The following is a 19,570-nucleotide window of genomic DNA, read 5'->3' as shown; positions in this document are numbered from 1 at the left end:
ATATATATATATATATATATATGTATATATATGCACATGTTTTCCAGCGGAGGAGCATTTGACTACCATCAAATGCATTGAATTTTTTTATATGGAAACAAAGTGGGGCGAAGAATAGAACGCTGCGATGCCCTTCTCGAAAATTTGTTTTTGGTACTGCTGCCTCCATTGCAACTATTTCCAAATAACCATTTACTCTCTATAAAAGGCTGCTGTTTTCTTTATTCATTTTTTCAGCTTGAATAAATCAATATAAATTATGGAGTCATCCTTGAAAAATCAATAATCATAATTAATGTTGACCTGTTGCTACTTCTATTGCAGGTTATGCTTATAATCGCGTTTACATTGTCACTTGTATCCTTCTCGATTAAGTCGTTCTTAATTTATATTTTTTCTGCAAGGACTATCTCAATCACCCTTTTTGTCGAAAATTAATTCCATTTGTTGTGCGAAGTTAACTCCTTAAAGTTAGCAAGCGTTTTTCCACTTGTAATTAAGTGAGTCTAAAGAATTTAGTAAATATTCCTGAGTAGAGTATTATTCACACATCGTAAAGCCGGCATGTGATTTTACATAAAAATGCATGAAGTATAAAAATGAAATTGAAATATAGTAAGATTCGTTGCTTTCCTGTGTTAATCTAGTTATCAGTCTTTTGGGTAATAAGTCACTTTTACCAAAAATAAATTACCGAACTATTTTAAATTTTTTCCAGGACTCTTGTGAATAGTTTTTTTTTCTTTTTTAACTTTTCGTTACTTTTCTTAATACAACAATGAAGAAGGTTATTAAGTAAACAGGTTATGAATGCAGATATAAGTTAATAGATGTATTTATGTTATTCTTCTGTAAGTGATTATCGTGTATTAGTTTTGTTTTTGAATCTGAATTTAAAAATTCGAGAAATATGGGTTTTCAAAGGAACACAATTCTACGAATAATAACAATTTCAATATTATTCAAAGAAAGATAGTTTCAAAGATTCTTCAAAGAAAGACAATTCTAATATTGTAATAGATATAGGTCTTGCTTTTTAGGTAACGTCGGCAGAGAAAAAAGAAAGTTTTTTAAAGATCAAACAAATTTTGAGATTATTCGAAGTGGAATCAAATTTCAGAAATGACAATTGCTGTTCCAGAAAAATATCGGATTTAATAAATGTAGGAAGTGGATTTGGATGTCATTAAATTTCTATTTACTTTTCGATATCTTTCGTAATTGAATTGCAACTTGCATTTTGTTTCAGGTCGTACTTAACGCCAGTAGCACTACGATATAATATTTTATCTTCTTGTAAAGAAGCTGGAGCTAGCAGCAAACACGATATTGGAAGTACCAGCGATATCAATAGTGATAGTAGCAGTGTGAGACTCAGTACAGTTCCAGCAAAACAACATTATCACAACAACACGACATCAATTTCCATCCCCTACGACATCAGCCATTCAAAACAATCCTCGGCAGTTGTATTGCAGAATGTTCAAAAGGTATTACAATTTTCAGTTAAGGTTACGGGTATGACATTGTGTATTATGTGTTAAATTTATCGCAAAAACGGAATATACATGTTTTTTTTCTTAGGGAAAAAAATTCCAATTACTTAGATTAACACTTATAAATGCTTTGCACCATTAACACCTGCACCTATACACGCAGAAAACTTTTTCGACTGACGGATTATGTCGAAATATTCAATGATAAATGAGAATCCTCAACTGGAAAACTTAATGCTATTTCCATTATTTGGAATACCCTCAGAAAAATTGAGTTTCCGACTGTAGTTTAGAACGCTTTTGGCTTCTCAAGAGCAGTACAATTTGGCCATTTGTGGAACTCTGAGATATTGTAAGATTACAAAAGAGGCAGTATGGTGGCCATTTCCATCAAAAATAACCAATTAATGACTAAGCATAGAATTGTTTGAACGATTACAATGATTAACTCCAATTCTTCAATTTGTCTTTCAAATGGATTAAAATAGGGAAGCGAAATTTACTATTTGGGATTTCTTCTTCGAACTGAGATAGTGCTTTATCTGATAAATGTTATGGGAATATTCATTTGTTTTTTTAGTTCTTTCAGAAAACTGATAAAGTAGTGGTCGGAGCGGTGGCATTTAAACAAAAGAATCTCATCAAAGGATCTCATTCGGTCGTGATGACACAGCCAACCGACTGCTCTCAAAGCGCCTGCCTCTCTCAAAGTATGCATTCTTTTCGTTTCCTTTTTCTTAAATTGGCATATATAAATATAAATATATTTTTTTTCCTAATAATTCGTTTCGTTGCTTCCTTTTTAACAATACTTTTCTGCTAATTATCGTGCTCTTACTGTAACCGCAAAGTTTTTAGTAAGCTTCAGGAAGGGCTTAGATGAAAAAAGAATCTAAACGTAATTTTTTTCACGGAGTAGTGGTGAATGAAATAAAGAATGGAATAAACTGAATAGGAATGAAATATTTAAATAAGAAAAAAGATCAACTGAATGCATTTTATGAGAAATATCATGAAATATACATATCCAAATAAACAATAATCCGTCAGATAAAAATGTGAATAATTAAGCAGTCAAGAGGGACAAAAGTAGGTAAGTAGAATAGTCATAATAAGAGTGTTACTAGTTTGGTTTTATTTTTACACAGTCCAGTCAATCAGAACCTGTTTGAAAGTTATATAGAGGGTGAACTGTGCATGGTTTTGGACTTATTTCCGTGAGATTTTCAAAAGAACTGAAAACCACTGATCAGTATACATAAATTCTCAAAATGCCTTCTATTAACAAAAAAAACGCTGAACAGCCGTTATGTTCGAGTGCAGAGAAAAGGAGAAAGGTAACAATTTGAAATGGCAGGCGGCAAGGGGAAGAGAATTTGAAATTTGAAAAGGAAATATTGTGGATTGTGCAGAATAAATTCTAACAACTTCCAACATTCCTTGCATAAATTTCATTTGTTTTTATCATCTTTATTAATAATCATTAAGAAGCTGAATAGGATGTCCCCTGTTAGGATATTTTTTCCCACCTTTCAACAGCAGAGAAGCTGGGAACCTTTTTGCAATTTCAGCTCCGTTTTTATTTCTAAATTTTCATTGATTTAGTTCAAAAAATTCCAGCAGAAGAAAAATGAACTAGCGAACCCTGTGATTAGTATTGGATTTCTGTTATTTCTTCGCCTGCAAATCCTTTTTAACGAATGCATTACTCCAGCTGCTTAGAAAAATTACGAAAAATAATTGAATGAAACTAATAAGCAACTGACTGTTTGCTAAAGTGATTCATCTGTAAATAATCCTGAATCCTTGAAGCAAAGAGCATAGACAAAGACTTGAAATTTTTCTCTAATGTCAGTTTTTATGTTCAGTTATAAAATTTTTTCTGTGTAGGAAGTTCTTTTCAGTGTTATGCGTTAACTTCGTACGTTTTGCGGGTAGTAAATTGATAAGCACGAGTTAGATGAAATGGTCATTGTGATTTATTTCTTGAACTCTCTGCTGAAACTTTTGTAGTTTTAAGTGAGAGTTTTACTTTGTTGAAAAATCCTGCATCCCTTATCATCTTACACTTCTATTATGCTGGCTTTCTTCCTTTGTAGATTTTCTACCTCCAATTCATGAAACACTAACGTCATTTCGTCAATCTTCATCTTTACTGAATGACACGACAATCCCTGGAAGCTATCGCCATCGTCCTCAGAATCAGATGACATCAGCGGATGTGGAACAATCTTCTGATAGTTTCGAACGAAATCAGAACCACACTGCACAACCATCTGTTACACCAAAAAATACGACTGTCATGCAGGATATTTGTTCCGGTGGTGGTAATCATGCTATCGATAACAATACAATATATACACAACAACAGATTACAGCGATGATATCGGATGCTAACTGTATGTACAATCAACAGCAACAGCTTGCTGCAACAGAACGATCGGAGACTATGAGTGCATATCATCAAGGTTCACATATTGTTTTTTACGTAATAAATATCATTCATATATCTGTGGTCTTTTCTGTACGGCATGCACGTGTTTGCCTACATGTACTGTCATTTTAACTTATTATCGGGAGACTACATTGTCAGATTACTGCGAATTTTATCTGGGATATAAGCAACATCAGTATATGGTTAAGGCAGCGTATTTTTTGAAAAGTCTATATTTTTATTTAAAATTGCTTGCCCATCTTCCACTAAAACTTAGTGTTGAAAGATGAATAGCCTGTTGTTTGGAAGGCAGTAGGGAAACTGGCATCAACACACAGTTATTCCTTCAAATTTTGCGGAAAGTCATTTGATCTGTTAACATCGGTTTTCTTTGGATATTTACTATCACATTTTTCATTTCTCTATTAATATCAACTAATGGTTGATGGTGATGAAGTGGTTTGAGATGATAAGCCTCAGTTCTTTGTATTTCCTACCTTACGATGTATACTGATTTAAACTGCCACCACTCTGTAGAAAAAAAAAGTGTATGTAAAAAAAAAAAACTGAAAATTGCTTTGTAAAGTAAATCTTGATTCTAAACTTATCAATAAATAATGCGCTCCAATCCGTTATATGTATAAGATGTATCGCAATTGCATTGCAGACTTAACAACGGAACTGATGCCAGCGACCACCGTTGCTAATGATCATTCCGATGAACAGCATTACTATACGGTAGCGATGGCGGGGTCGCGTAACCAGCAACATTTTATACATAATGATTACACGCCATCCGGTCTTTGTAAGTTCTAATTTAGAGAATCTTTCGAAAATTTTGCAGATAAATCGAACTGAGTGAATAGAATAGGGGAAAAATTGTAGAATTTGGTTATTCAGTCGTCTCGTCGCTCAGGGTTGTGTTACCAATAACGCTTGTAGTACAAAAGGACATAATTATAAAGTTATGGTCAGGGAGAAAGACCGCACTTTGTATTAATTTTGCTTCACTTGTTTAAGGGTAAAATTATAACGTTTTGTCTTAATGGATAATGTTAGGAAATGGAACTGTTCTGCAATAGTTACTACAACTGAAGTTATAGTAACTACACGTTTATCAGTTTTGTATTCCATAAACTGAAACATGCTTTTAAAAAGATGTTTTAATATGCAGTGGTGGCTTTTTCAAAGTGTGCACATTAATGACATAGCTTATTTGATTTCGTATATATATATATATTCATATATATTTGTATTTGTAAATATTCGATATATCTTCAAAATTCAATTTTGCGGAAAACTGTGATAGGATTATTCTTGTATAGCTGGTATTACTAACTGTTTGATGAGAAACGTCATATGATGTTTCTGAATTTTATTAGACATCACAAACTATGAATATTAAATATATGTATAAATTACCTACTTGTACAAGTTTTACTGTTTCCAATACATAGCTGTCTTGTTGTTACCGGTCAGCTAGTGTGTTACAAAAAATACTATATTTGAGCATATTCTCTGTGTTGACAGTAGTTTAGTAAATTCACGGATAAATGATTCGAGCAGTGAACCCTGGACCTTGAAATTAGGTCCTTCCAAGGATTAGTCACAATTATGTTTTTGAATTCAACCATTTAGAGTGATACGAAGTTTTCATTGTAATGCATTTTTAACGGATTTTCACTTTATGTTACTATGCATTTCAGTGCTGAATATGCGGGAATGATGTTTGGCCTTTTAAATAGATATTACCGGATATATGTAGCGATCGTGAATTAATGTCGTATTAGTAGTTATAATAAGAGTAAATAAATGGGTAGCAGTTGGAGTGAATAACCGCTGAGATGATAAATTCATCACCATGGTGATAAGCAACGCAGTGGTCGTTAATTTGCGTTCGTATTAGTTATCATTTCCTGAATTAATTCGCAGTTTTCCGGTTATTTCTCCACCGCCATTAAGATTTCTGAATACTTCAATGCCTGAGTGAAAATTGCATGTGTTCAAAGAAAGTGCTTCATATCTTTCTATGTCTCATAATATTATCCTCTTCACCATTCAATATCGCCACCGTAAAGTGTTTTGTCGAATATAGCAAAAGTAGAATTGTGGGAGTAGCAATTGATTGTAACATGTAAGAGACATAATTTTCGATTGCAGTAACCTATAACGAAATATCATTTGTTGTCGATACTTCGAAATAATATTAGGAATGTTTTTAATGAACGGAGGAAAAGTTACAGGAGGTTGTACTGGAGAAGGGAGCAACATGAGTTGGCTGGATCCTTTTGGTGGATTTCCTTTATCCTTTTGGTGGATTTCCTTTAGAAAACGAAGCATATTAATCCAGTGTCTTGAGCTGAATTTCTAAGCTTTTGAGAGCGTTATCATACCTTACCATCTCCTTCATATAACTTCTGGATTTTTGAAACTGTTTAATTTTTCCCAAAAGCTGGATAACAAATCTTTGTTATATGGAATAATCATGACGTATTTTCCTTTTTGTCCTCACTGCTGTCGATTTGTAAGATTTATGTTAATTTGTGCATTATTTCAGCTCAGCAACAACAAATGCTGATGAATGCACGAAATGCAACAATAGCTGAAAAGTTGCCTAGATTACAGGAACGGACCTGTCAATTTATCAGTGTTACTGGAACTGATCATAATGGTAGGACAGGTTAATCGTTCTGAAATCGATTTAGATTAAATTTTATGATATCCGACTGTTTTGGCTTTATGTTTAAATATTAAATTTGATGTTATCGAAAGATTATATTAACATACTGTCTGTGCAGAGCTGGTAACAAATACACTTGATTTGAATGAGTATTTGCGTCCCCCACTTCACTGCATATAAGTGATATAGGTATCTTGATTTCGATAACTCAATTTACTGAATTATCTAAGCAATGAAGTCAGTAATCAATTGCAGAATCATATGTGGTAGTGAATCAACAGTCTGCTGGTACTCGTGATTATCTGGATAGTAGTTTTAGCAGTGGTGGGGGCAGCATCGACAGTATGGTACCATGTTCGAAGGTTACAAATTCATTGGTAGCAAATGCAAAACAGCATGAGCCACAGCGTGTAACCTGTGTGTTCAATAATGGTAGTACTAATGGAATGAACAGAGATATTGATGCGAATGGAACAAAATTGCAGCGGTTATATACCAGCTCACGAAATGTCACCTTACAAGGTCTGCAACTTGCCAGATTTATCCATTCTCTTAGTTAAGTACTACTGCCACTTAGGTCGATGGCCTTTTGAGGAGACCTCACTGGACTGTATTGTAGTGAAGTAATCTTCGCAGACGTGTATTCTGTACTTAATTTTCATTGAACTTTAGCGTATATTTTGTTTCTGAAACGTTTGACGAGTCTTAGTTTATTCGTTTTTTGCACTGGGAATTTGACAGGTGTGCCCTATGAAGTTTTGTCTTGAGTCATGGATTTTAGAAAATAAAGGACCTTTATTCTTCAGTAACCAGTAGAATTAAAAGCTACACACTGAAAACTATCTTGCTGTCCTCAATTTTTTTTTTTGTTAATTTGGAATTCTCTTTAGTTTCTTCTTTACACCTTTTTTTATCATTTACCGTCCGGTCAGTCTCTGCGTTCAGTATTCAAATTCTTTAACTAGTTTTTTTTATCGCAATCTTCTGTGAGACATCAGCCCTCAAGAAGCGTCAAAAAGTTTCGTCTTCTTTTTTATTGCATTTCTTGAAGAAAGAATTCGAATGAAAGGACTATTTCGTGGTGTCCTGTTCATTAGTTTAAGGATCCATTTTTTTTAATTTTCGAATTTTTTTAAAATTTCAATTTTTTAAAATTTTCCTAAATTGGAAGCGGACTTCATTTGTTTGAAACGGCTAATTCATTTGGTCGAAATTTATATTGTATTTTAACTGATGGTATAATTTTGCATATTTGCTCATATCATTTCACTCTGTTTTATTGGTGATTTGATTTCGTTCATTTCGCTGCATTTGATGAAAATAAGGCTTTCCAATGCTTCAGGACATCCGTTATACAATATAAAATTAAATTTAGATTTAACTTCTAAAAATGTACCATTCATCATTAAATGATAACCCCACACGTCGCTGATAATAACGTGCATATAATTATGTATTAATTGAAACGGTGATGGTATTCTTTAAGAAAACTTGTCATTAAGTGGTGAATTATTGAGCTTTTAAAACAATGCGAAAAAAACCATTCATGTGTAAATAAATGAGTTACGGAAAGTGCAGATATCAAAGCTTGGAGGCGAGCAGACATGGTATAGACACTATGGGATAATATATTAAAATGGGATAGCTGTATAAGAGAAGTAAGACATTTCCCAGCCTTTTTCTTTGTACGTGTTCATATATTTCCCAAAGGAATCGCATTTTATTTGTGAAATTTTTGGGGAATTTTATATGACAGCTGAAATTTTTATTTTATGCTGAATGTATTTGTTTTAATGCATCATGTAACTGTATTATATTATGTTGAGAACTTTCAATATTACTTGTTGAGATAGTTCATTCTTTATTCCCATAGTGACATATATACAGCGAACATATCTTCATATGTGTTAAGACCACTCTTATTACTCTATGTACCCCCATTAAACATTATACATTAATACAGCTAAGCTTAGTAATTAGAAATAAATTAATACTAAGTTGACCGCGGTATGTACATCATATTGGTTCTTATATGTTTTTGTGTATAATTCAATAACTTATAATCACATGATAAGGGTAAAACCCTTTTGTAAAGTTAGGTTTTAAGACGACAAGTGAGAAGTTACTAAATTATTAGTGTTTGACAATAATTTTCCATGCATTCTGTACAACTAATGAAGTATAGTAATCAAGCAGAAATTCATACCATTATCTGTTTCCCAGGATTTGAATCGGCTTTAACGCTTTAATTATGCTTTATTAATCTCTTCTTAGTTGCTAGTGGGTTTTAATTTTTTCTTTATTAATTTATTAAACTTAGACTTTATTTTGTTATTAATTTGGAGTTTTCATTTGCTATATCTTCGCTCTCTTCTCCTTTCCCCCGTTTTTTACTTTTTTTTATCGCATAAAAAAAGTGTAAGGAATAGATGAGAGATGAAAAGGAAGTATGGAGAAAAGAGCGCAAGTTGTAACATGGAGTAGTGGCGCCTAAATTCCTGAGAGCCTGTAATTCCGGAAATTCGATAAGTTAGAAATCGTGAAAGAAATACATCATCCTTCACTTTCTATTCTGAAACTCTTCAATTTGACAAGATAGTTAAATTTGAAATTTGAATAATTAAAAATGATGAGTTTTGCTTCTCATGCGTCTTTCATACATCTCATATTTATGCCACTTTAGCTGAATGAATCTTTGGTGCATTCTTCCATCATGATTCCCTTTCTTAGGTTTAATTAGTTTTTTGTTTGAATCTTAGCTCGAATTAAAGTGTGTGATAGTGAATCGAAACATAGGAGATGAACGCATAACCATGCAAATTGATATATATAGCTTTGGGTATGAACAGGCTTGTCTACTCTTCTATTTGGTTCTGTTGTGTACTTGTTTTTATACATTAATTTTTTAAAATATCCTGCCATTCGAAAGGGAAATGCAGTCTTTTCAGATACGTTTTTCTGAATTTTTAAGGATTTGTTTTCACTTTGAAAACAAACAAACGGAAGTTATCCAGTATTTTTCATGAAATTATGCAATGTTTTTAGGTATATTAGGGGCAAGTGATTCGGTAATAACGGATCAGCGAACTTATTTGCTTGGTAATACCATTAATAGTAGAAGCAGTAGCAATGGCAGCGGAAGACAAATAGATACAATGAATATGTCAAAAAATTATGGTGCCTGCTCAGGAAATAGCTACCAATCGCAGCAGCATTATGTTCCTGTGCGGTCATCATTCAGGTGAGTGCATGTTTTAGCTCGCCTTAAATATTTCTTCTCACTGCCACAGCCATTACTACAGTGCGGGGTGGGTAATCTCGAGAACTGTTTTCTCAGAAGCATCGAGCAATCGAAAAATTAATGCCTTGATAAAGTCACTGTTACTTGTTTTCTACAAAGATGAGACCATTTCGGTCCTATTTTTACCAGTTATCAAATGTTGTGGTTCGACGGTAAAAGTTGCGTTGCTTTTTTACACGTAACGCTTTATCTATTGTTGTTGCATTCCTAACTCCCTTTTATATACTTCTTTCAATAATAAATTGAGGGGATGTTATAACTTGTGACAGCACTTTAATTAGTGTGTTGTATACTTGTAAGGTGGTAACATACTAAAGTCTTTTATGTACAGAACGGGTAAGCCGTAGCATCCACAAGTTCAGAAGATGGAGAAGGCGTAATGCAAAGGAAAAAAAAGAAATTTTGTGAAAACGATTTTTTTTTCGAGCTCCCCGGTTTCTCTTTCGTTGTTTAAATGTTTTTATAAAGTACAACACTGTAGGATGTCCTTTCCTCTCCTTTTCTTTCTCCATTCGACATAACAATATTGTTTACATTTCGATTTATATTTTTAAACTGATATCCTTTCCTTGTTTAGCTTTCAGTTCTTCTTAAATTTTTGTCCTTACTTGTTCAGTGAAATTACTGGTCTTCATTACCTCGATAATTTACCATAGCTTGAATATTTCAATACTAATTAGTTTTAAGATGATTCAAAGACTGGCTTTCAAACAAGCAGATTTTTTTTCTTTTCTTTTTTTTTTTAAATCAGTCACTGAATTGACGAAAAAAAGAAGAGGGTACATGCTCTAGTAGTTCATTTTTTATCTAAAACCTGAGAAGTTAATATCTTTACGACAAAGCAGGAATAGTCAAAACTGCAATTTACATAGAACAAAACAAATTTTAGAAATTTAAAGAAGAAAGAAAACTCCTTTGCAGTGTAATTTTTGTTCGTGAAAGTACGGTATATTTTGTCTTCTAGATCGCCAAGTACAACTGAACGAAAGTCAAATCGTTCATCGTCCAAAAAGGAACCAATGGATCCAAAGAATGTTGAAGAAGAAGTGGCTAGGTATGGTCTTCCAGTCTTTAATTTTATTGTTTTTTACAAATTAAATATGTTAAGGTTTTTATTGCTTGAGTGGTAATTTATCAAAATTATCCCACAGAATTGTTTTTTCTTTTCCGTCACAGTCATGGGATCCCAAATAGCGATGTGAGAAATATCACAAAAATTCCTTACATTCAAGAAATAAACTTCTTCCAGAAATGTTTCACAGATTCTGAGTGCATCACTGAATCAGAAATCACTATCATCAGGTTTGTTATCCGTTCTTCAGAAACCTCACTTAGATAATTCGTCAGCAAGTATTTATTCTGTTCGGGTGGTTCACTATTCGGATTTTGTCAGTTAATCTTCCTGCAGTGTATCGGGATCCATTGAAACAAATGTGATTCTTAGCTTTCTGGTGCTATCAAATTAGGAATGAAAATTTTAAACTTGTACATACTTAACATTACTTGAAATTGTGCTGAACCTAAAACGGCTGTTGTGAAGTTTGAAAATTAAACGAGAAAAGATAAAGCTTAAGAAGTGGCTACCAACTTCGAAATGTTAGAAAATTAAAAAAATGAAAGTGAGAGGAAGGATGAGAACAAGGACTGAGGGAAAATATCATTCAAGTAAAATCAACATAGTTTGTTTATTTTGTTTATCTGTTTTTTTCTGGTTAGGTGTATACGTAATCTTTTTTAATTTTTTTCACTATGTACATGTTCCATTTCGTGATTGCACTGCATATTCCTCTGAGATTGCTTCTTGTTTATTTACAAGAATATGATTTATTAGTTAAATAGTTCCTACATATATATTTTTTTTCATTAAAAGTTCGTGCAATATTTTCATGAGAACATATTTTATTTTTTATTAGAATTGCAACTTCAGGTTTCACGTCAACAACAGGAGCATCGGGTGCAAATGGGCAATCGTCCATCAGCACTACTGGTGCTTCAGTCACTTCGACAACAACAGCTAAGAAATCATTTACTTGCGTTGATTGTCATAAAACTGTAAGCACTTCTCGCAATTTACAACGTCATCGAATGTCCTGTAAATTAGCTCAGGCGTCATCAAACCCTGGGAAATCGCTGACAACTGCCGCTGGACAGCTTCAAGCAACCGTTATCACCATGCCTCTAAACTCCGCACAAGTTGGTTTCTTAATTTTTGTAAGCGATGACTTGACTAACGGAGTTTGAAGCGTGAGTCACAAGACATTCATGAAATATGTAGTAATAAGCCGATAGAATAGGTGAAATGATATATTTAATTTATTTAATATATCTAGCGTTTTAAGGTAATAGTGATTTATAATGATACCATCCTAACGGGTGCAATAGCCGAGGATGTTAATAATATTTACTATGGGAGATTGAATTTTTAAGGCTAAATTCAAAATAGATTCAACTAATTTAATATAAACATTCATGTTTGGCATTTTGCGGATTTTTTTTAGTAATTATATCTGTTTTCGTAATACTCCATTTTAAGATTAATGGATTATCAAGCGCGTATTCGGCTGATCAAAGAAGTATGAACAGTGCAACTGCGAATTCGATCTCAACGACGAACGTTGTTTCTGTGTCTTGTAATAATAATTTAATTACATCACTTGCTGATACTGATAATGTATCATCAGTGAACAATCTACGAACTACACAGATTTATAGCACTCCGTCGGAGATGATTGCTTCTGATGAAAGGTTTTGTTTTGCATATTTCTTAATTTCAGTTTCTACTATCTGGACCAGCACATTGTGAAGGAAAAATCGTTCCTTTCGAAAATTCTGTAGAGTGTTGAGGGAGATCTTTATTTCTATTCTTTTTATTTCCATCTTCACAGTGAGAGTGGTTAACGAGAGTAATTTTTAAAATATTTTGAAATAGGCTTTGTTGGTTGAAATAAAATATAGTCTGATTAATGCTAAGGCCCACTGACGTTGATTTAACATACACTGATCTTTTTTATGATCCAGATTCCTTATCAAAAAGAAAAATATTTAGGTTGAGACCTGTCTGCGAAGAATCATACCTGGATAAAGCAGTAGCAGAGATGACACGAAATGGTGATTTGAATACAGCAACTGCTGGAAGGTACACTCTTTTCATGTTGTTTAAATTATCTGTGATGCATTAATTATTGTTATTTTAAACAATGTTCAAAATGAAGTTAACCTTACACCACAGAATAAAAATGAATTCTAATAACATTAATTGTGAGGTGGCTAATCTAGATTATGCGATTAGCGAAATTATTTTTTGTTTCGATGTTGCCGTACTTTATTAGCAGTAAACTGTCAAATAAATTAGTTGCGAACAGTAAAAAATCCTACCTTGAAAATCGTGATGATGGATGGTCTTGCAAACATATCTTTTTGGTAAATTCTATTTTGTTTGAATTATTCTTTTCGAAAACTCTGTGAAATGTTATACTCCTTCTGCTTGGAAGCGTTAAAAATGCTTGAACTTTTGACTTGGAATAATTAAAGGGAGGAATTTATTTGTTCGTTGTCGAAGTGGTAGCGATTAGCGGCGATAGGTAGAACCCAAGCTTTTAAAATAGGACAAAAAGTTAAGGGCAAATATCAGTCACTGGAGGAAAGCGATGTTAACGTCTTCTGTCTTCCGATGATTTCGGGTAGCACGATGATTTTTTTCATTTTGTGAATTCTTTTGCTCTTTTGCTTGGATAAATTGTTGGAAAAAATCGTTCCATTCTTGCGATCTTGAGAAAATTTACATTTTTCCAAAAGGTTTTTTATGATTTTAAATTCTTAGTGTGGTTTAATTATTTCGCCTTCCTGTTAAGGTTCGGGATTTCAGTCTAAAAAAGTCTCGAGATTTCAAAAATGGAATCATTTCTTGAGAAGAAGAAAAAGACTGTAGAAGGTGGTATTATGTTGTTTTGTTATGCTATGTGAACACATTTTTTTGGAAAAACGGTTTTCCAGAAACTATGCGCTCAAATTCCTAACAAATTTCCTGGAGAATTTTGATATAGCCGGTTAGGTTTCCAAATCAGTAAAAGGGAGATGGGAAATTAAATTATGCTTCTGCACCTATTCTTGTTCATGCGTTTTGGAGAATAGCTATAATCTGAGTTCTTTTTCTTTTTAATTTGATTTCATTTTGCCGTGTCATAGGAACACATTTTAGATTGGCTTCAAGCTTGTTAGATGAAGACGACCATAGTTTTTCAACGATATCCTTGCCAGCCGCTACAACCGCAGTGGATAATTCTCATCCGTTTCAGTCGCCTGTTCAAATGAACAATGAACCAGTTAATCATCCTACTTTTACCCAACAGTCAGCGCAAATCAAAAGACCAGTACGTCTTTTTTTTAAAAGGTTTTCGTGAGACTGTTCATTAATGCAGGAATAACCAATGAAAGGCTGTTCATTAGTGCAGGAATAACCAATGAAAGGCTGTTCATTAGTGCAGTAATAACCAATGAAATAAATGGGATCTTTCCATATCATTGAAGTGAAGATACAAATGGTCATGAATACTGATAAAGCGATTCTTTTTTGTTTTTGAAAAAAAAGTGCAGCTTTTATCTCAGGGCACTTCAACGCAATTGTACCGATGCGAATCATGCAACAAAACGGTTAGTTCAAGCAGAAGTTTAAAGAGACATCGGAGCACCTGTAAACAGTACCAACTTGAATATGGACAGCTGAGAAAAAAAGCAGCTGATAATATGAGTCCTACAACAGATTCTAGAAGGTTAGTCTATTGCACTGGAAGAAATAAAACCTACACGAAAGGCACGGGGTTTGTAATATGTTTCCTAGGTAAGTTGCTCATGTTCATGCTTTCAAGCTTAACCATGCAGACGGGATTGATCTTCAGTTTAGATCTTTGAAAATGGAGCAAATTCCGATAAATAATTACATTTTACTGATTTTGGCAATAAGATTGTGATCGCAAAAGTTGCGAGCTCGTTCAGTAAATTTTTGTGCCACAGCACTTTTCTAGTGCTATTATGGTTTTGGAATTCAAGTGGGAATTTTTCACATTTTAAAGCTTTCCCTACTTGAAAATTCTGTGAGAAGCTTTATTTGAAAAATCTTTTTTTTGTAATATCTCTTAGTTCAGGTGAAAAATAAGGTTTTGCACATTGACGGGTCAGAAAAATCTAAATCCATCCTTGCCGGACCAATCTATTTAGTGGATGGATTTAGACATATCTGAATGATTGACATGTAATATACATTCCTAATTAGCATATGAAAGATCGTATTGAAATTGGCTGAGTATTAAAATGTCGTTGTTATTCTCTAATCATTTTTTTCTTATTTGCTTTGTTAGGTACTAAGTTTTGCATACTCTTCAAGGTTTGAATATTTCTTTTTGTTTTTAAGCCACAATAAGTGAATGATAGAATTAAACATTGTGATATATAGGAATGATGCTTACCCGCGTTCAGTTTTTTTGTATCACTTTATTGCTCAATGTTGCATTTTAGTAATGCTGTTTGTTTTTTCAGTAAACCAATTCTGTTAAATTCGTCGGTAACTGCATTACCATCCGCACAGGAACAGCCGTTGTTGCAGCGACAGTCCCTTGCCTGTATTGTTACCGAATTACCTGTTGTTAGTGGTGTTATTTCGTCTACTTCCTGTAGTGCGCCGACTCAATCAGAAGTTGAGGTCACCAGGTCTGTCTTTTACACTTTTGTACATTTCTTTAGTTCGATTTTTTCTTCGAATTGCCTTTGTGAATGCATGATTGATTCCCAGCTTAACTTAGTTCTATTAGTTTTATTAGTCTCTTCTATTAGTTTTATCAAAATTGAACTGGTTCGAATGCATATACGCTAATAGCATAAGTCTCAAAGAGTGAAAGTAAAGAATCGAACAAAAAAAAGTGCTAGTTTCTCAAATTCTATTCCTCTCAGTCAATTAAATCTCAGAAAAAAACTGTGAAAATCATAGGGATGTTCTGAAATCATAGGGATGTTCTGAAATTGCGAGATTAGGTAAATGAAGCTAGAGCTCTTGCAGTTAATCAATTTGGCAGATTTAGATTTTTTTTATTGTTTTTGTTTTCTAGGGTTATTAAAGGTTTTGAGATTCTCATACCAACAATTAATAATGTAATAAGCTGGTCGGTTTTGCTTGTAATACTGATTGGTTTAGTGTGGAAAGTGGTATAGTACAGAATCTAACAAGTAGTGATGGTACAGCAGTTCCTGGCACATCAGTCAGTGCAAATGTTTGTGAGGATTGTAACCGAATTTTATGTAGCGCATCGAATCTGAAACGGCATCGCGCGACTTGTAAAATGGCTTCCATGTTGAAGTAGGTTTTTTTACCAAATTCTTGAAACTTCTAATTAGATTTTCAGTACACTCATCAAGACTGCAGTCTTTTTGCCTTATTTAATGAAATCTGCTAATACTAGTTGTGTACGTATCACTTAATTTCTTTCACTTCATAATCCTATTCCAGTTGTTGGTTATGAGGAATATTTGACATTAGCCAGTAAGCGAGTGTGAAATGATCTTTATGTACTTGCTTGAAGCCTCAGAAAGTTGTCTTCGCCTTGAATTATATTATTCAACCATTGCCTACTGTCGCAGTTTATATTGTTTTTTTTATGTTGTTTTCTGAAACTTTAAAATGATATATAAGAAATTCTGTAATTTAATTTTTGTCGTTAGTAGCAATCCTTTCTTACAGATCCGGGAGTACTAAACTTCGGGATCAACATTCAGCCGCTGTTCTTGCGACTTCACTAAGCACTACAGTAGCGCAACAAAGCAACGATCAAGTTGACGAACGTGAACATGCAATCCTTGATCGTTCATGTGCTGCATCGCTTGTTGCACCGAAAGAGGCAATGCCACGAAGTGTTCTTGTAGCCGCAGGAACCGTCGACACTGCCACTTATTCCAACGCATCCACAAATGCAACACACCAACGGTCGGGCAGTGATGCATCGCTTACTTATATCACATATGATACTGTTAATGTAACGCCACTGCAGCAGCAACAACAGATAACAACTGCAGTGCAGCCAGTTTCTCAGTTAGAGTCGTTGAAACTCGGAGCTGCCAAAGCTAAACCATGGGTGATTTTTCTTTTTTGTAAAACTTTAGAAGGTTTACATTTGCATATTCTTTGCAAATATTTATATTTTTTGTTTTCTGAAAGATTTTTTTGCTTTGTTTTCAATATCTAAACTTATTATTTAAAAACATATTCTTTTTTTTTTTGAGAGTTTTCTTGTTGACACCTACTATATCATGCAATTTGCGTGTTTGAATCATACATCTTTTTGAAGATAACTGTTGGTGAACATTTGCGAGCACGACATAATCAACGTATCATCCAACAACGACAACAACAACGCGAATCAGTCACACCTTCTGTGCCGGAAACATTGGGTACTTATGGAAAAGCAGTGACAGTGCCGCTTCCTTATACTGATGACAATGTTTCAGCTCGATTACGGCAGCAAATTCCGGGCTCTGTGCTGATGTACAGTGATAATAGTGTCGGTAGTGGCGACCAATCTTCGAATCAGCTAGGCTTGAAGCATAAGTTAGTTGACAAACCAAATCATAGGATTCTTAGAATTTCAGGCTTTTTTTTTTCAACAAAAGAATATTCGGAAAAACCGAAAAGAGATGCGCACCGCTATTTAGGAATTATCATTTTTAGCACATATTTCGATTAATTTGAAATTGGATTGGAAAAATTAGATAAAAATTGATGAAAATGTTAAAAATAAGCTGAATCCTAGAATGCTGAAAATATAAAATTATATGTGATGATTAGTGAGGATTATTCCAATGGATTTATAAAGCGTACACTGCATTTAAATAACTGTTTTATAGAATGAAACGCGGGAGGGATCACGTATATCATATTTTTTGTTATAAGAGGAATTTACTTTCCCTTATATAACATGATTTACGTTCATAGTTACTTTGCGGGGATCATTTTTAGCACTCCAAAGCAGCTGTCTTATTATACAAGAGTGCATTATGATGGTGATAGTGGCATTATCACTTGTGGTACTTACGATCAACAACAAAGGCGAAATAGTTTTAAAATGGAAGAACCGTTACTAAGGTGAATTGAGAAATAACATTTTAAATATTTACCAGTTTTTGCAAAACAGACTTTAATTGTTGGGAAATATCCGGCTTCTTTTCAAGAGGGAGGAATCTCATAACTAAAATAAAAATTTCTTTTAGTGCGTTGATAATAAGTTACCGAAACGAGTAACATTGCAGTCCGCAAAATACATCTGCACGTGCCTCGGCACCACCAATTCTAACAACCACTACTCCAACCAATTATTCTGGTACGACACAAGCACAGTTACCAAAAAATGAGAAATGTGAAGCTCGGCCATTGGCAAGTATTATCACCACTGCACCACTCTCCACGTTTGTTATACAATTACTGTTTGATTTCGCTAACTAAACAGTTAGTTCGTTAAATTCGTGGATTTACATGATACACATCAGTTTACTAGTCAAATTATGCTGAAAAGAAACTTGCTTAGAAGCTGAAACAAAAGTTTAAACATAGTAAGTAAACTGGAATGCACAAAGACTGGGCGATGAATTTTTGTATCGAAAATTTTTTTTTCAAATTCAAGGTCATGCTCTGCAACTGATTCAAATCAGTCCCAAAACCAGCAGAGCACGAACTCTGCACTGTTCACTACACCTGTGGTATATGGCACCATGCAGCCACAACAACCACCGCCATCAACTTCATCGACAGTATTGTATCGGAACAATGAAAACATGTCGTCTGTTACTGATAATTATCGTTATGAATGTCCTGAATGCCAAAAAACGTAAGCGCTATCCGTAAACTCTGTATTTTGACGTAAGCTTTATATGTTGCATCACTTCATATAAAGTTATCATATACATTTTATACAAAGCTGCGTTGTTTAACACAATCCACTATGGCAAGCAGTTTAAAATCACGGTGACCGCAGTATGCATGAAGACAAAGCTCTTTATAATTCAGCGTGCATTATCGCTCGACCTTGTGTTCAAGATAAGGTGGGACAATAGAATTCTCATTTGCACTGCATGTTAGTTCTATAATGAGTAGCACAATTCTGTGTACGACTAGTAATGTCCTGAGAATCTGCGCAAGATTTTAATTAACATACTATGATGAGTCATATGAATTGTGACACGTAAACCATTTGGATGTTGAATTTTTTCTTATAGTCTCAGTAGTATTAAGCATAAGATTGGTTATATAGTTGAAAACGAGCAGTGTGCATCTCAGTGAATGCTTCTTTTTCGAATGAACTGTTTTTTTATGGCTCGAATTTTGAAGATGCGATTAGTCAATCGATTGATCGATCGGACAGTTGCTCAGTTGAGCGTGCCAGACGGGTTGTTGCTCAATCTGTGTAAAATTTTTGCTGCAAATCTTCGCACTTCATCTTCTGTGGTTGTGGTGTACCGTAGCTTTACATCTCTCCTCTACATTCCAAGTTTCAATTTCTAAATTCCGCTTTATTCTTGGAACCTTTTACTGTGCCATTAAACTTTATATTTAGTTTGGAAAAGTTATATAGACGTATTGTAAGCTTATCATCTGGTTGAAGACTGATTTCAGGCGTTAGAAA

At 33.8% G+C, this 19,570-nt stretch overlaps 2 protein-coding genes across 2 annotated transcripts in view; both read left to right on the top strand.

Moving 5' to 3' along the window:
- Nucleotides 1-3,702: 3,702 nt before the first annotated feature.
- LOAG_05725 (hypothetical protein) lies at nucleotides 3,703-7,170 on the top strand (the record flags this gene model as incomplete). The annotated part of the gene is made up of 4 exons (XM_003141262.1): nucleotides 3,703-3,964; nucleotides 4,598-4,735; nucleotides 6,488-6,610; nucleotides 6,866-7,170. The coding sequence occupies 4 exons, from the start codon at nucleotides 3,703-3,705 to the stop codon at nucleotides 7,168-7,170; spliced, it is 828 nt and encodes a 275-aa protein (XP_003141310.1).
- Nucleotides 7,171-9,645: 2,475 nt separating this feature from the next.
- Nucleotides 9,646-19,570, top strand: part of LOAG_16926 (zinc finger protein) — a gene marked incomplete at its 5' end in the record, with an annotated part of 19,295 nt that continues 9,370 nt past the window's right edge. The window contains 15 exons of the mRNA XM_020449580.1: nucleotides 9,646-9,851; nucleotides 10,876-10,965; nucleotides 11,161-11,213; nucleotides 11,839-12,104; nucleotides 12,445-12,656; nucleotides 12,958-13,047; nucleotides 14,110-14,281; nucleotides 14,517-14,680; nucleotides 15,444-15,614; nucleotides 16,096-16,257; nucleotides 16,639-17,029; nucleotides 17,243-17,502; nucleotides 17,911-18,036; nucleotides 18,201-18,356; nucleotides 18,572-18,775. Of these exons, the coding sequence (XP_020306862.1) occupies nucleotides 9,646-9,851; nucleotides 10,876-10,965; nucleotides 11,161-11,213; nucleotides 11,839-12,104; nucleotides 12,445-12,656; nucleotides 12,958-13,047; nucleotides 14,110-14,281; nucleotides 14,517-14,680; nucleotides 15,444-15,614; nucleotides 16,096-16,257; nucleotides 16,639-17,029; nucleotides 17,243-17,502; nucleotides 17,911-18,036; nucleotides 18,201-18,356; nucleotides 18,572-18,775 (2,723 nt within the window). The remainder of the gene's footprint in view (nucleotides 9,852-10,875; nucleotides 10,966-11,160; nucleotides 11,214-11,838; nucleotides 12,105-12,444; nucleotides 12,657-12,957; nucleotides 13,048-14,109; nucleotides 14,282-14,516; nucleotides 14,681-15,443; nucleotides 15,615-16,095; nucleotides 16,258-16,638; nucleotides 17,030-17,242; nucleotides 17,503-17,910; nucleotides 18,037-18,200; nucleotides 18,357-18,571; nucleotides 18,776-19,570) is intronic.

Source organism: Loa loa (genome assembly GCF_000183805.2).
Source record: "Loa loa unplaced genomic scaffold supercont3.29, whole genome shotgun sequence".
NCBI lineage: Eukaryota > Metazoa > Nematoda > Chromadorea > Rhabditida > Onchocercidae > Loa > Loa loa.
Note: the sequence above shows the minus strand (reverse complement) of the source record. Positions and strands in the feature narration are given on the sequence as shown.